Source organism: Cornus florida, unplaced genomic scaffold (genome assembly GCF_030987335.1).
Source record: "Cornus florida cultivar Cherokee Brave unplaced genomic scaffold, ASM3098733v1 CherokeeBrave_3.0.0_Hap2_Chr07, whole genome shotgun sequence".
NCBI lineage: Eukaryota > Viridiplantae > Streptophyta > Magnoliopsida > Cornales > Cornaceae > Cornus > Cornus florida.
In genome coordinates this window covers 5,112,086-5,128,590 of record NW_026775577.1, presented here as the reverse complement: position 1 = coordinate 5,128,590, position 16,505 = coordinate 5,112,086, and the positions used below count along the sequence as shown (strand labels likewise).

Genomic DNA, 16,505 nt, shown 5'->3' with positions numbered 1-16,505 from the left:
CCAACGTGGTGGTAAAATTAATTTTGACCACGGTCTGAACCCACGGTAGAAAATAGACTTTCTACTTGGGTGAGGCACCATGGTAGTAAATATACTCTTTACCACGGTCAAGCATCATGGTAGAAAACCCCCATTTACTACCACAACTAATACTAGAACAGGTCAAAACCATGGTGGAATGCATTTTCCACTGTGTTTAAAAATTAATTTTTTTGGTAGTGTTTCCTAGGTATTTTGGTTGTTGCAACACTGCCCCTTAGTCTATCTGGGCGAAATTACCCCTCCCAACCATTTGAAGGTTTTTTTTTTCCTTAATAATTGAAACAAGGTCAATTTAAATTATATGGATATATAATTTTTTTTTTTATAGGAAAAAATTAAAACCTCCAAACGCAATTTGACAGACATAAATACATTTGAAGGTTTTTTTTTTTTCTTAATAACTGAAACAAGGTCATTTTAAACTTTTATATATATATATATATTTCTTAATAATTGAAACAAGGTCACTTTAAATTAATGCATATATAATTGTTTTTAAAAAAAATCCCAAGGGATTGTTCTTAGGAATTAAAGTTTCTAAACCTTTAATTCCTAAGAACAATCCCTTGGGAAAAAATAAAAAAAATAAAAAAAAATAAAAAACAACTTTAATTGCATTTATGTAATTGCATTTGAAGGGTTTTTTTTTTTTTTTTTTTTTTCAAAAAACAGAGTTTAAAGTGGACCTTGTTTCAATTACTAAGAAAAAATTAAACATCAAATGCATTTATGTCTAGCTAATTGCATTTGAAGGTTCCTTTTCTATAAAAAAAACACTATATATGCATATAGATTATTTATTTTCAACTCCAGCAGTTGTTTTATACATTTTGTGTAAAAATATATTCCCTAATAACAGCCAACCAATGTCATGCTTGGACCCTACATAATTTTTACAAACCTATTAATTAATATAAGGTTGATTCGTTAATAGAATGAGAAAAAGGGAGGATAAAGGAAATATGCTGATGTAGCTAGCTGTGTAAAAAGGTTGTGTAAAAGTATCTCCAACGGTCTGTTAAAAAACTTTTTTGTGTAAAATATACACTGCCACATATGATTTGTAAATTTTTTCATCTCCAGCAGTCTATTAAGATATACTGCCACATCACCAATGTGTAAAAGAATTGTGTATTTTACACAGCCCTTTTACACAGCCACGTAAGCATATTTTATCTCCCCTCCCCCTTTCCCACTCACGGTTCTTTTTCTTCTCTCTCATTCCTTTACGCCTCTTTGTTTCCCACTTTTCTAAAGCGCCATAGAGAAGAATCTGCAACTGGTGGCAACGAAAAAACTGCTCGACCATCTTTTATTTTTTTATTTTTACTTTTTTTTTTTAATAAAAATAGTTTGATTCATCACTTTCGTTTGATATTATCTTCTGCAATCATCGCAGTAGATTATAGGGTTTTTTTTTTAGATTTTTTTATCCTTTTACATTATATTCTAATGAGATAAATATGTATTAGCTAAATATTAGATATATATTTTAATCAACTTTTTATATAATTGTTGTTTGTTACAGTTATACAAATTATTATTTTTTTTTTTCCTTTTTTGGTGATTAGTCAATTCAATCGCAATTGTTGTTGCATATTTTTTGTTTTTGTAGTTTCTACGTACTTGAATCTTATTTTATTATTTGTTATTAAGTTAGAATTTTGTTGGCGGTGGAAAAGGTTTGCTATTGGCGGGATGAGAAAGTAAAATATAGGGGAAAATTATTAATTTTTCCCTAATTGAGGAGGATTAGGATGTGAGGTTTAATAGCAAAAAAGTAAATTGAATCAAGTAAGTTTGTAAAAGTTATATAGGGTCTTGCATGTGACACGTGGTTGGTTATTATTGGGAGATATTTTTCTACACAAAAGGTATAAAACAACCGTTAGAGTTAAAAATAGGTAGTACAAATTTTTTGTATAAATCTACTCTGACACATCAGATTTACACAAAAATATATACACAAAGATTGAAGATGCTCAATACACAATAATTTTACACATTAGTGACGCGACAGTATATCTTAACAGACTGCTGGAGATAAAATAAATAAATAAATAAATAAATTACACATCATATGTGTTAGTGTATATTTTACATAAAAAAATTATTTTAACATACTATTAGAGATGCTCTTACCTTGCAGAGTGGTTCAATTCAAAGGGTTGCCTATTTCTAAGAAAGTAAAAATAAAAATTCCACTCCTCCCCTCATTTGAAAGGGGTCCCTATTTCTATAAAAATAAAAAATAAAAATCCACTCCTCCCCTCATTTGAAATTGTGCAATTCAAAACACCACATGTCATCAAAATACCGTTAAATATTTGTTAATTTCTGATGTCAAAATAATAAACTTACCTAGTAACAAATTTTAAATAATTTTATTTAGAGTCAATAGGTAAAATAGTAATAACAATTCTAAAGAAAAACAATACGTATGTAATATAATCAACTGATTTTGGGTTCTTAGTATGTTTTCATTTGTTAACTTAATTTTATTTTCAATTTCATTAGTAGGGGTGCACATTACAAATTAACAAAGGATTGACAACCAATTAAGGACATTTTATGTTATTGTTATTATTATAATTAGAAAAACATAGTTTAGGTGGGTTAATTGCGGAAGATTGATAGTTCACTTATAATTATTAGGGTAAAGTGTTAAAAAAAAAAAAAAAAAAAAAAAAAAAAAAAAAAAAAAACCAATCCCTAAACTTTTATTTTTACAATAAACTCTCTAAACTATTCTAATTTTTGGAATAAACAACAAGCAACACTGTTCCGTCCGATTTTCACTACAAGAAAAATAGTATTTTACGACATAGTATCTACGGCATTTTTTTGTTTTGCCCCGTAATAACTACCTTCTACGGGGTTTATAAAAGAATCCCCGTAATTGTTACATTTATGGACATTCTTTCGCGAGGATTTAGCAAGATACTCGTAGAAAAACATTTTTACGGTGTATTAAAGACGTCATGAATATTTTAATATATTTACGGCATATTTGTACACCTTTAATGGGATAAATATTCCTCGTAGAAATTTTCACATTTAAGTCATCTTTTTTGCCCCGTAAATAAGCAATAAAACTTGCCCCCAAAAATTTTCCTCTCCGCGCCAAAATTTTCACACTCCCGCACAATTAAAATCACTTTAAAAATGTATACATAAAAAAAAAAAAAAAAAAAAAAGAAGAAAGAACTTAAGAGACATATATCTCTTCGTCCTCAGACCCATTCACATTTGGAGACCCAAACACATGAGGAACCATATTTCTTTCCCTTGGTGCAGTTCCCAGATTAGATCCACACGGCCCGCATGCTCAGGCTTCTTCTCTTCATGGTTGCTTTTGTTCGATCTTGGAGTTCTGATTCACGCTTCTCTTCGTGGTTGCTTTTGTTCAATCTTGGAGTTTTCGGCCAAATCGCATTGTCGAGTAAGCTTCGCCGTCCCAAATTTGGAGCAATCAGCGATGGAAAGAAAGGCTTCCAACACCATTATCACCGACGAGATTGCTGGACCTGTAAGTGGTAACACGAAACAACCACACAGAAAACACGTCTTAGCAGACCATTTATCCCTCTTTCATCAAGCCCTAATATTTCTCTTCTTGAAATGGAAAAGCAAAATTCAGTCTCTGTCCTTGGCTTCTTCAAACTTGTATCATGTTACTTGGATTTTCTTTCTCTTTTCTCTGTTTTTGTTTCCTTTTTTTGTCTCTTGTTGTTTGATTATTGTTGCAAGTAGAGGAAAGATCATCAAACCCAGCCAAATGGATACCAAGAATTCTTCTTCCAAAAGAAAAACCTCCAAGATCCCCTCTGAGGTATATGTCCCTGTACTCTCTCCTTCTCTCTCTCTCTCTCTCTCTCTCTATATATATATATATATATATATATATATATATATATCGTAATTCTTAATTTTTTCTAGGGTTTTATTTCCCCTTTTTATTGGTTAGTTCTAAGGTTTAATTTATTGAATCTACACTCTTGATTTTGCCTTTTATATTGAGACTTTACTAACCTAATTTATGCACCATGTTAATGTATGTTGCCCTGATGCGGAGATGATGGAGGACGACTTGTCTGTACGGAGAGATTAAGAACCAAAGATATAACATACAGAGTAGAACCGAAGAATTATTGGCAGGTACATTTTGTTTGTTGCAACATTTTTTAAACCGAACCTTTGTTTGGTTTCTTAGTTGTATTTTTAGTTGATATATGTCCATGTCGTCAGTGTATTGACTCAGTCTCTTTAATCCACCTATTATGTCCATGTGAAATGGTGAAGTTACTCTGTCATACTGTATAAGATAGTATTTGCCTTCCATCTGTGTACTCTAAAATCTTAGGGCAAATCATGAAATTGAATATAACATTAATCAATTTTATGATTGCACATTTTTAATGCTTTTTACTCATGCTTGAGGGGGTCAAAACTTCAACTTCGATTAATGCAAGAAGATAGTAGAGGCAATTGAAGCAATGTAACAGCCTAAGTAATCTTGAAGAAAGAATACCATGAACATATACACATATACAGTATATGAATAGCAACAGAATGTCACCAATCACAAAAATAAATCCACATTGCATCTAACTATGTATAGTAACAGAATATAATTAATTATAGAGATAGGCATGCAGACAGCAACATTTTAATTAACTGTCAAATGTGTGCAATATTGTTCATGTGAACTACCTAAAACTTGAGCACATGATTAAAGTGCCCACACACACACACAGGGAGAGAGAGATGTTCTTCCTGCTCTCAGTCAACATAAAAAGTAGCTAGAATTAATGAGAACACAGCTAGTCCTGGGATATATGAACAGTAAAACTGAACATAAAGAGCTCCAGAGTATAACACAACAGTTTTTGAAAATTAAAAGTAAAGACATATATAAGCAAGTAATCTTTTTTGGGAACTAACATAAAGAAGACCAAATATATGGCACAGACAACTGTTAGAATATATATATATCCATTCATGCATGCAGGCATTCTCTGAATGTACTCCTGCATGTCCAAATTTGGAAAGAGCAGAACTTGTCTCCTGAAGCATATATATATATATGTGTGTGTGTGTGTGTGTGTGTGTGTGAAACAGCTATACTCAAATTAATCTATGATATGTATATTGTCTAAAATGAGAATTAATGAGCATCTATAACAGATAGTTAGTTCATTAAAATCAATTGATCAAACCCCAACATTCAAACCACAAAATAAGTCTAGCTGCTAAAGCATCCATGCCTGTCCTTTCAACTTTATCCTATAATAATAATAGTATTAGACTAAAATAGTAATCATTCAAGAGTGAAAAACACCACCCAATTCATCATAAAAACCTTTTAATTTCTACCCTAATAGCTGCTAGTTGGTGGAATAGCTACATACTGTTTGTCCACAACCTCAATAAGTTTGTTGGCAATTGCACTAGCATACACTGATGAACCTTCACATATCTGCAACATAAACAAAACACAAACTGTCAAAAAACACCACATTTGATATATATATATTTCAATGAAATTGGGTGATAGATGAAATTGAAAAATTACCCACCTTGGTGTTGAACAAATAGTTGTAGTAATTGCCAATGTGGCCACCGGCAACATGGTGCTGATCCAACTGGAGCTCATCGAGGACCTTTGACACGAACATCAGGCAATTAATTCTTTTTTGCTAAACAACCTTGATGGTTACTTCATCGTCGATGATACGAACATCGACCTCTGTGTTCTTGGACTTCCTCTGAAGCCTCGAGCTTCTTAATGATGAACCATTGTAGGACTGGTCTTGATCACCACCAGTGGGCTTTATGTTACAGCTCTCTACATCTCCAGAACCAGCATCTTCTGTCTTGTGCCTCTTGCTCCTGTCCCTGCTACATCTCTTCTTCTCCACCAGGATTTTTAGCTCATTCACTGTCCTAATCAGCTCTTTGATGTATTCAATAGCATCTCCAACTACTGATGCTCTATCAATCTTAGTTGTACTCATACCAAAATAAAACAACATATAGAATGAGATAAAATTAAATTTTTAGAGCATCAGTAGCATCTCCAACTACTGATGCATTATCAATCTTAGTTGTAGCTCTTTAATGGTTTTCATTGATTACATTTTAATTTGTTGAATCATTAAATAAAACAACATATAGAATGAGATAAAATTAAATTTAATCATGCTATAAAGCCAAAATCTCTCTATATATTCACACACTCCATAAGTCATGATAGAATTTAAACATTACATGTACTTGTATCTGTCTCCATAAGTCGTGACAAAAGATTCAAAATTTTGACAGAGGAGTTTTCTTAGTAGATTTTTTTTTTTTATCCCCTTCAAATTTGAATTTGCAGTGATATGTTTAGTTTGAAAGAAACATAGTTACACTAGAAGGGGTTGATGATTTTTTAATCTTTTTCTATGTTCTAAGAAAAATCACTTATAAAAAAAAAAAAGTGTTCTAAGAAAAATCAAACACAGATATATTTTTCACTGAGTAGTCATCATGTATCATAAACCAAAATTGTGTAAATCAAACCAAATTTCTAAAACACAAAATTAAACATATATATATATATATATATATATATATATTATTATCATTTGTATAAAATTTATTCTGTGGAAATGTAGATATATATATATATACTTACAGAGGATGGTGGTGTTGAACATATGGGAAAGGGCTGTGATTAAGCTATGGTAGTCTTGGTGGGCAAAGAGATCTAATTTTCTACCAATGGGAAAGCCTTCCATGTACACCTTCACAAACAAGGCTACAGCTGCATAGAATTGGGTATTTGCATTCCCCGATGCAACCCTGCTACTCAAAAGTGGCTTGATTGGTGGCCAACCCAACCTTTGCTTCCTATACACACACACACACACACACACACACACACACACACACACATATATATATATATAAGAAATTAAAGAAGGTATATGAGAAAGGTGAAATGTATTACTAAGAATAATAATAATGTATATTTGTGATGAATTAATTGAATTTATTAGATTGGTACCTTGAGTGGACAGGGCTTGAAGAAAAGAGAGAAATAATCTTGATATTGATGAAATTGGGAATTAGGAGAGGGTGGGGAGATGTTGAGACCAAGCCTGAGATCAGTGCTCAAATCCTTGCTTGTTTTGGGGATCTGATTTTTATCATCACAGATTAGAGAAGATGAAGAAGAAGAAATAGAAGAGACAGAAGGGAGGTAATTGTTGGTGCTGTTGCTATCTATGGATGAACAACCACCACCACCACCACCACATCCACCTTTGCTTGCTTTTTTTGTGTCACTTATGCTAAAGAAATGCAGTTTGGTTTTCTTATATGAAGTTAGTAAACCAGAATATCATGTTTATCACTTTTGGAAACGGAAAACTTGTAATTGAATAAGGCATTAAACAAATTTAAATATGGCTAGGCTTGGTAAGATGAATAACACTTTTTCTTGCTTATACATAGGTGATGGTTCTGTTTCTATGATGAAATTTCAAGTAATTTAACATTCATTGCAATGTTTTCTCATTTTGTTATGTTATGTTCAATAATGAATGTCTTTGGAAGTTGCTTCCAATTTTTGTTTTGTGTTCAATAATGAATGTCTTTGGAAGTTGCTACCAGTTTTTGTTTTGTCTATGAATGTCTTATTTTTCAATTTTCTTTTTTTCTTGGAGATTATAATGATTCTGCAACATAAAAATATATAGGTTTTGAATTTATTTTCCGTGAACAAGATCTTTTAAGAAGATAAACATCTTCATGCATCGACCCTTTGAGGGAATTCTCAAAGACCTACTCGTTCATTATTTAGTGTGTCCAGTTCTCTTTGTGACCCCAACAAGGTTTATGACTTCGTCTTGGAACTGAAAAAGAGGTTTGGGGTGAATTAGGAGGATTGTTTCACCTCAAGATGCAAATTAGATACTGCTGTATGTATTCTTGTTTATGGAGTCTTTTTGTGTTCTTAGGATGGTGCACTATTTGGTTAAAATAAAGGGTACACTTAGCTGTGTCCTTGGGATAATTCCTGTTAAAGAATTTGGAAAAGTCACAAATATTTATGCAGCTCTTGTAATTTTCATTTTTCTTTTAGAAAAAAGTGCTAGCCATTATAGAAAAAAGGGAAATAAATAAACTTTGGTGTGCTTGCTTGGTTTCAGATGAAGTTTACATTATAACCACGAGTTAAAAAATGGTCTAGTAACTACAATGATTCCTCTTAATAAAAATCAGTTTTAAAAGACAGATTAGGGAAGTGAGATATATATATAACAAAATAAAAAGAGGGCTATAAATTCATTTTATTAAGAGGCGAGTAACCTAGTGGATAAATAAAAATGAATTTGAAGTGAGAACGTGTGCATATATCAACGTATATATATGTACACACACAATAAATAGTAATAAGCTTTGGGTTTGATATGATTAATTAAAATGGTTAATTGGTAAGGGAAGGAGGCACTGGTGGATCACTTTGAAAAGTCTATGTTTCGGTGTGATACGAATGAGTTCCTGCCTGTGTGTTTCAGCCCAGCAAGAGATGGTTCTGGTAAGTGGGTGAAACAATGTTTGGTCGGGGAGCGTATTTAGATATATATATATATATATATATATATATAGGAGTATATATATATTAATTAATTAAGGGTTTAGTTTAGGTCTAGCTAGGGATGTGTGTGAGAAAAAGAGGGTGGAAGTTGGCACCTGTGCGCATGGACTTGTGATGTAGGGGGCCTAGGGATAGGTGATGGGTTCCACCCTTTTTGAGAAATCCAGTAGTTTGTTGTAAATGAAAACTTTACTTGCATATAGAAAAATGATTTTTCAGAGAGATATAGATATAGATATAACTCTATTTAATTATATCTATATCTATATGTGTATAATATCGTTATATGAAGGAAGGCTTAAGTGGATATAGAGAGAGAAAGTGAGTATAGAGAGAGAAAGAAAAGGGCTGTAGCGTGCAACGACCGGTTCTGGAAACCGGCGAGATAGTTGTTTGGGTTGTTTGATGTTACGAACGTTTCGTCTTCTAGACAATGCGCCGTCTGTGGAAGGACGGAGGTTATGAGGCATGAGGGACTTAGGCAATTGGGTTTCACTTTTTTGTGTGTCCATTTGGGGATTAGAATATTAGGCTGGCTTGGCTCAATATTTTAATTATACATATATATATATTTAAAATAATAATTAGAAGAAAAAAATTAAGAAAATTTTACTATTATCAATTTATAAGAATTATTTTATGAAGATTAATGCTAGAATAACTGACATATAGAAAAATGATTAAAAAGATTAATCGGAGCACTCGAAGAGTACCCCCTTCTTTGTAGTCCGGTCCCTTTAATATTAATTCCAATCATTTGAAAAATTATGCATAAGAAAGAAGCTATATCAAGTATAGAAGGTTGTTTAGAAAATTGACACTAAAAAATTAACCAAATGGACTAGCAAAATTGGAACACCTAAAAGATCTCATTTGCTGCTAATTCTCTTTCATTCCTATAGTTTTCTCACTTCTGGAAAATAGAGAGACATTTTCTAGGCTTGACTCCTATGTCAGGAATGCACCAAACATGCTGATTTTACATTTAAGAAATTGCATTGCCATTGTCCTTCAAATCTACATGCCTTCTCAATTGAAACTCTAACATGTTTCACATTGAGAGGTATTTATGCATGTAGAAACTATAAAAAAATATAAAAGGAAAATTTTGTGGCATGAGTATGAATGCACTATGATAGTGTTCACTTGTTTACACAGTGGGCAGGGTACCATATCATTGGAGCATTTGGAGCAAGCCCTGCAAATAGACACTATAATAGTTCCTATGTGATTTGTTTAATGACTTCTAAGTATTAATTCATCTTTTCTATTCCTGCATCATCTTTTTTACTAATTTGATGAGCTTTCCATTATTTTCTGGTAAAAAAAATTTAGGTGGAGGTTTGATATCTGGGGTTACATTGGTTGCCAAGTTTATCAACCCTGCTATTCGAGTTTTGGCTGCTGAATCAATGGGAGCACCTACTTGCTTGGATTTTGTACCGTGGAAAATGAGGTGGTTTTTGACAAGTGTAGATTGAAACTCAATTGCTAAGAAATTGATTTTTTTTTTTTTTGCAAATGGCTTTACTTCATATTTTGGCACATTGATCAATCATGAATTCTTGAATTGTAAAAATATTTTAAGTCTTTTGATATGTTTAATGTGGTATTTCAAGATATTGTTTTGGTTATGGTTATTGACATTAACATATAGAATTTAAATTATGAATGTGTTGATATATTTTTGAATTAAACGATTGTTGAAAATTGATGCCAATTGCAGGTTGTGTGAATTATTAGGTAGCATTTAAGGGTAATGTTTTATAATTTTTTTTTTTTTTTAAAATTATGTTATCTATGGGGAGCTTGAAATCCCCGTAAATATTATTTACGGGCAATTCAAATTCGCCGTAGAAAACTTTTCTACGTCATCCATCAGTGCCTTGTGAAATTATTTACGGGTAATTAAAATTTGTCGTAGAAAACTTTTCTACGGCATGTGTCGGTGCCTCGTGAGATTATTTACGGGTAGTTACAATTCGCCGTAGAAAACTTTTCTACGACATGTGTCAGTACCTCGTGAGATTATTTACGGGTAGTTAAAATTCGCCGTAGAAAACTTTTCTACGACACACTTCGGTGCCTCGCAAGCTAATTATTAACGGGTAAATATCCATGTTTTAAATAAATTTAAGTATTTACGGAACTCTCATACATGAGGGCCTACAATGCGTCGTGAATAACTTTTCACGGCGCTTTTGACCCCTCGTAGAAGCTCTTTTTTCTTGTAGTGTTTGTTGTGAAATGCGCATGTGGCCTATGTTGCTATAATTTGAAAATGGCACTTTTACCCTTATTTAATAAATTCCCAAATTGAATCCTTTTTCAATTTACAGTTAATCCTAACTCTCAACGAGCTTCCTTCCACAACACCATCTCTCTCATGGAGGTCTCATTCTGCAAACACTCTCCAACCATTCAATAATCAGTAACATCGATCCCTTTTAAGAATGTGATACAGAGAGGAAATAAGTATACACATCATATATATATATATATATAGTTACACAGACCCATCTCATGGATCCCTTCACAAAATTCAAATACCATTGACTTCATCTCCACCTTTGATTACAAGATCAATAATCTTTTTCCTGATTTTTCAAAATCGCCTATGAAATTTCTCTCTTTGACTTGCCTCCAAAATTTCTCTCTTCGGCCGGTCTCCATTGACACCTATGCCAGCGCAATATCGTCTCCCCTTACCACCACTCAACAGAGGGCATTTTTCATGGTTGGCGGTCACTATCGCTATATATATATATATATATACAAATTTTAACCATAGAAACATGTTATTATGTTTAGACTATTTAAAACAAAAGTACATACACCTGAGGTGTCTAAGTGGTTTAATCATTTATAAGTGGGCTTTATCATCGTATTCAATAAATGAGAGCCATAATACTTTACCATTATATTCAATAACTGGGAGCCACACTATGATGACTCTGTGGGCGAGTGTGCCGTGGGTGGGTGCAAGACACTGACAAACTACCACACTGGCAAGCTACGGGTACACAATCCCACATCGCCTCGGAAAGGGAAAGGTGAAGTGTTTATATGTAGGTGTGTCACTTCAATTGGTATGAGGCCTTTTGGGGTAAAGTTCAAGAGTAAAAACGTTCGGGCTCAGGCCTAAAGCGAACAATATCATACTATGTAGTGAGGTGGGTCGTTACAAATGGTATCAGAGCCTGCCCAGCCAGAAGTATGCTGACGAAGACGTCGGGCCTCCAAATGGGGTGGATTGTGATGACCCTGTGGGCGGGTGTGCCATGGGCGGATGCGAGACACTGACAGACTATCACACTGGCGAGCTACGGGTGCACAATCCCACATCGCCTAGGTAAGGGAAAGGTGAAATGCTTATATATAGGTGTGTCACTCCAATTGGTATAAGGCCTTTTGGGGTGAAGTCCAATAGCAAAACGATGCGGGTTCAGGCCCAAAGCGGATAATATCATACCATATGGTGGAGTGGGTCGTTACAAATTATTATAATGACCCTGTGGGCGGGTGTGCTGTAGGCGGGTGTAAGACACTGATAGGCTACCACATTGACGAGTTACGGGTGCACAATCCCACATCGCCTAGGAAAGGGAAAGGTAAAGTGCTTATATGTAGGTGTGTCACTCCAATTGGTATAAAGCCTTTTGGGGAAAAGTTCAAGAACAAAAATAGGCTGGCTCAGGCACAAAGCGGACAATATCATACTATGTAGTGGAGTGAGTCGTTACAAATGGTATCAGAGCTTGACCCAGCCAAAAGTGTGTTGACGGGGACATCAAGCCTCCAAGGGGGGTGGATTATGATGACCCTTTGGGTGGGTATGCCGTGGGAGGAGTGTAAGACACTGACAAGCTACCACATTGGTGAGCTATGGGTATACAATCCCACATCGCCTGGGAAAGGGAAATGTGAAGTGCTTATATGTAAGTGTGTCACTCTAATTGATACGAGGCCTTTTGGAGTAAAATCCAAGAACAAAAACGTATAAGCTAAGGCACAAAGCGGACAATATCATACCACAGAGGCATCGTACCCAAGAGTATTATAGAATTTTTTACAAGATAATAAATGGATGATGTCAAAAATAAAATTAAATCATTACAGAAAAGAAGAAACAATGATTATAAAGAAAATATTAGGTATCCATTACTAATAAATTTCTTCCCTCCCCATCCTCATGGGCGGAGCTTTTAATTAATTAGTATTATTATTCTCATCAGCTCAGTCCATATGTAATCAATTTTTAGTACTACTATTACTCTTCCTATCAGCCCAATCTAGTCTAATCCATAGTACTATTTTTCATCTTCCTATCAGCCCAATCCATCTATGATATGTAATCAATTTTTACTACTCTTCAGCCACTTCCTTTCAACACGCGGTGGTACGTATTTTCTCTGATAGGGTTTGACCTGTTTGGAGGTCTAGCAAGAAAATTACAAAGACTTGAGAGGGAGCCTAATTTATCATCTTTTTGAACTAATATAGATAAAAAAAAAATCAGTGAAGAGAATACGAAAAATCTCTCTAAGATCAGGAAACTCTATTTATAGGTGATCTTTAATTTTTATCCATTGAAAAACTTGATTTGATATATGAGAATATCATCGTTTTTTGGTATATTTTTTAATATATATAACCTATTTTTAATATAAGAATTATTGTGTTAATATTTAAATTTTCTTATTATCTTTAGCCCCTACTTTACAATCCTAACTCCTCCCTGCCCGTGCCCATCCCTTTACTCTTTATTGCTCCCACAAACACAAATAAATTATTGAAACTGGAAACAAAAATCAATGCTGGACTGTCTGATCACTCCATATGGGAGGATCAGACGTGAAATAATCTTGAAAACGAGCTGTACTCGACACATTATGTCCTTTTGGGCATTCATTTTCTCCCTTGATTGAAACGAGGCTCTCCTTGTACATAAAAATCTGAAGGTCGATGTACCGTCCACGATGTCCAAAATATTTAATATCTTGAGTATTAGGGTTGTACAAAACCAACTCTGAATTGCTTCTGGTTTCTATGAAAAGCTCACCATTTTTCCAAAATCCAAGGGCCCTTTCAACATCTACAAGGGGTCCGATAGTTAATTCTTTGGTCCAACACCCTTCCTTCTTCATCACCCATAAGTCAATGTATATCTCAGGATCATGTGGATAAAAGAACGTTATAGAAATAGAATCATTGTATATAATGAGATTCCCCACTTTTGTTACCGGAATATCTTGAGGTCCTGGTATCTCTCCAAAAACTTCATTACTAAAATCAAAATAAATGATCGCATCGTAACAGAAATCCTGAGTATCAGTCCGATCATGATCACTAGTCAGCCAATAATATAGTCCGTTCAAGCAAGTGCTACATGAAGAAAGATGCACGTAATGAACCCAAGACAAATCAGCTTCAAAAAGTCTCCAAGAACAAGTAGATAGGTAATATACTGAAATAATTGCAGAAGCATAGTCATTTATAAGTTTTTCGGAATCAAAATACCTTCGAATCCAAACCAACTTGTAGTCATTGGTTGTAGGATCCAACCCAAATCCAAAGTTAGACCAAGTGCAGAAATTGTCTGGAACGTTTGGTTGTGGCATTGGGATAAATGTGAATTCTCTTGTAGCAGGATTCCATAGAGCCATGCGATCCAAATTCCAAAGACAAAGTATGCCATCACAGTAATCAAAAATACGTGGATCGTGGGGCATGTGAATATTATCAACATCGTAATATACAAGGGGAAAGCCAGCAAGTGTTTCATCCGGGTACAATGCAAAAGTATATGCTGTAGTGTCGTAATTGTAATGCTTAACAAGGAGACGACCATTGTTGCCATGACGCTGGAGGTGCTTGTTAATGAATGTATTACTTCGAATGAGAGAGTACAAATACTTGGAAACACACTTAAATCGCAAAAGTGATTTCAGGGGCAGTCTCGAAAGAATTTCTATTGTCAAATCTTCGAACATATGAGGACTGTCACTTTTGCTTGCCATTTATCAATCTCTATTTATGTAGTCGCTCCTTTTGTAATTTGCAGATGCGATTAAGCAACTTTTGGAAAACGTACCCTGCATAACAAATTTTAATCAAAATGAGAGAAATAATTTGTAATGAAACCAAATGATAAAAAATCAAACAATTACTTATCCTTGTAGTAGAAAAGATCAACAGGATGGGAGAAAACAAAAGGAGCTAGAATGGCTTACCAGACATTCTGGAATATATACATATATATACATATATATATATATTAAACAATTAAGAACAAGAAGAATTAATAAGGGAAAATTACATATACATGGAGTCAAAGTTCCATATTTACTTAGAGACTGAGTCAAAGTTTCATATTTCTCTAAAATGGATTGCTGAGGTGGCACATGGTTTTTTATTGTTTAGAAAATTGTGGTGCCTAAAATGCCCTTCCCTAACAAAAAAGTAGTACCTTCAGTGCAAAAAAGTAGTACCTTCAGTTCAAAAAAGTAGTACCTTCGGAGAAAAAATAGTACCTTCGCGGGTGTTTAAAAAACATGGTACCTGGACGCCAAAAAGTAGTACCTTCAGTTCAAAAAAGTAGTACCTTCGAAGAAAAAGTAGTACCTTCGTGAAAGGGTATTTTAGGCACCACAATTTCTAAACAGTAAAAAACCATGTGCCACCTCAGCAATCCATTTTAGAGAAATATGGAACTTTGACTCAGCCTCTAAGTAAATATGAAACTTTGACTCCATTTATATGTAATTTTCCCAATTAATAAAATTATATATAAAAAGTAAGAAAGATGAATCAAGAAAAGTACGGCTTGTATTTGGGCCAGAAAAGGAATTGTCGTCGATTTCTTTATTATTATCATTTTTAGGTAACTGAGGCTTTTCCCATACTACATCCCTAGAGCATTGTGCAAAGCGCTCTTCCACACAGGTAAAGTTCGGGCTTTTGTCTAGGTATGATTCTTAAAGAACTATTTGTACTCAAAGAGAACTCGAATGTTAGATCCATGCTTCATGAGGCACTAGGCCTAACTGACTTACCATTAGAGTCAATGCTAATGCCATGATTAGAAGGTGTATTCCAAGTGTTGCTCAATAATTTTAAATCATATTTACATAATGTGGTAATTTGTAAAATTTTTACAAGGCCATCATGCGATCCAAGCGTTTAGAATTTAATCATATTTAGAGAGAAAAAAATGGCCTATGAGAGAATCAGAATAATTTTTAGAAACAAAATTAAGAAAAATAATTCTATAATAAATAGCAAATAATTGAACGTAAATTAATCTGGTTTATATATTTATTAAGTATTTGGAAAAACAAAGTGAGATTATTATTATTATTATTATTAATTTTTCTTTTCTTTTTCCAGATTTATTTACCAACATTCGGGTTAACTGAAGTGTCAGAAAGAAGGAAAAAAAAAATCCAATCCTGAAAAAAAAACCGTGGAGAGATAAACTTTACAATATAAATTTTGTTAAACTCATTGCCTAAACATTAGTTTTTGGTAGAAAACATTTCATTACCATCTCAGTGCTTAAGACGTTATTACTATTTAATTATTGGATGTAGTATTTTTTTGTTTTTTGTTTTACTATTGAATAGTTATTACATAAATACCCCCACTCATAAGTAAAAATAATAGGAAAAGATGATTGACGTTGCTGTATAGACAATGCCATAATACAACACCAATCAAAATTCACATGTAATTACCGAAGTTTATTTATCATTTTTTACCATTTTACGTTTTGCGTACATTGTATAATTGGGTTATAGGAATTCATTTTAGACAT

At 33.5% G+C, this 16,505-nt stretch overlaps 1 protein-coding gene, 1 long non-coding RNA gene and 1 pseudogene across 3 annotated transcripts; 1 reads left to right on the top strand and 2 right to left on the bottom strand.

The window, feature by feature from the left end:
• The first annotated feature begins 3,018 nt into the window (after positions 1–3,018).
• On the top strand, positions 3,019–10,311 carry LOC132315874 (uncharacterized). Of its 2 annotated transcripts, XR_009483869.1 has the most exons (3): positions 3,019–3,874; positions 4,118–4,200; positions 10,025–10,311. It is a non-coding gene; the product is annotated as an uncharacterized LOC132315874 (long non-coding RNA). The 2 variants fall into 2 exon arrangements; XR_009483868.1 differs by lacking the exon at positions 3,019–3,874 and having other exon boundaries at positions 3,886–4,200.
• LOC132267454 (transcription factor bHLH10-like) lies at positions 5,420–6,059 on the bottom strand (annotated as a pseudogene).
• A 3,189-nt stretch (positions 10,312–13,500) lies between the features above and the next one.
• LOC132316138 (putative F-box protein At1g32420) lies at positions 13,501–14,709 on the bottom strand. The gene has a single exon (XM_059814647.1). It carries the CDS (start codon positions 14,707–14,709, stop codon positions 13,501–13,503), a length of 1,209 nt encoding a protein of 402 aa, XP_059670630.1.
• Between the last annotated feature and the right edge of the window lie 1,796 nt (positions 14,710–16,505).

Coding starts and splice junctions, on each gene's coding strand:
- LOC132316138 (XM_059814647.1), bottom strand. CDS start 14,709: ATGGCAAGCAAAAGTGACAGTCCTCATATGTTCGAAGATTTGACAATA.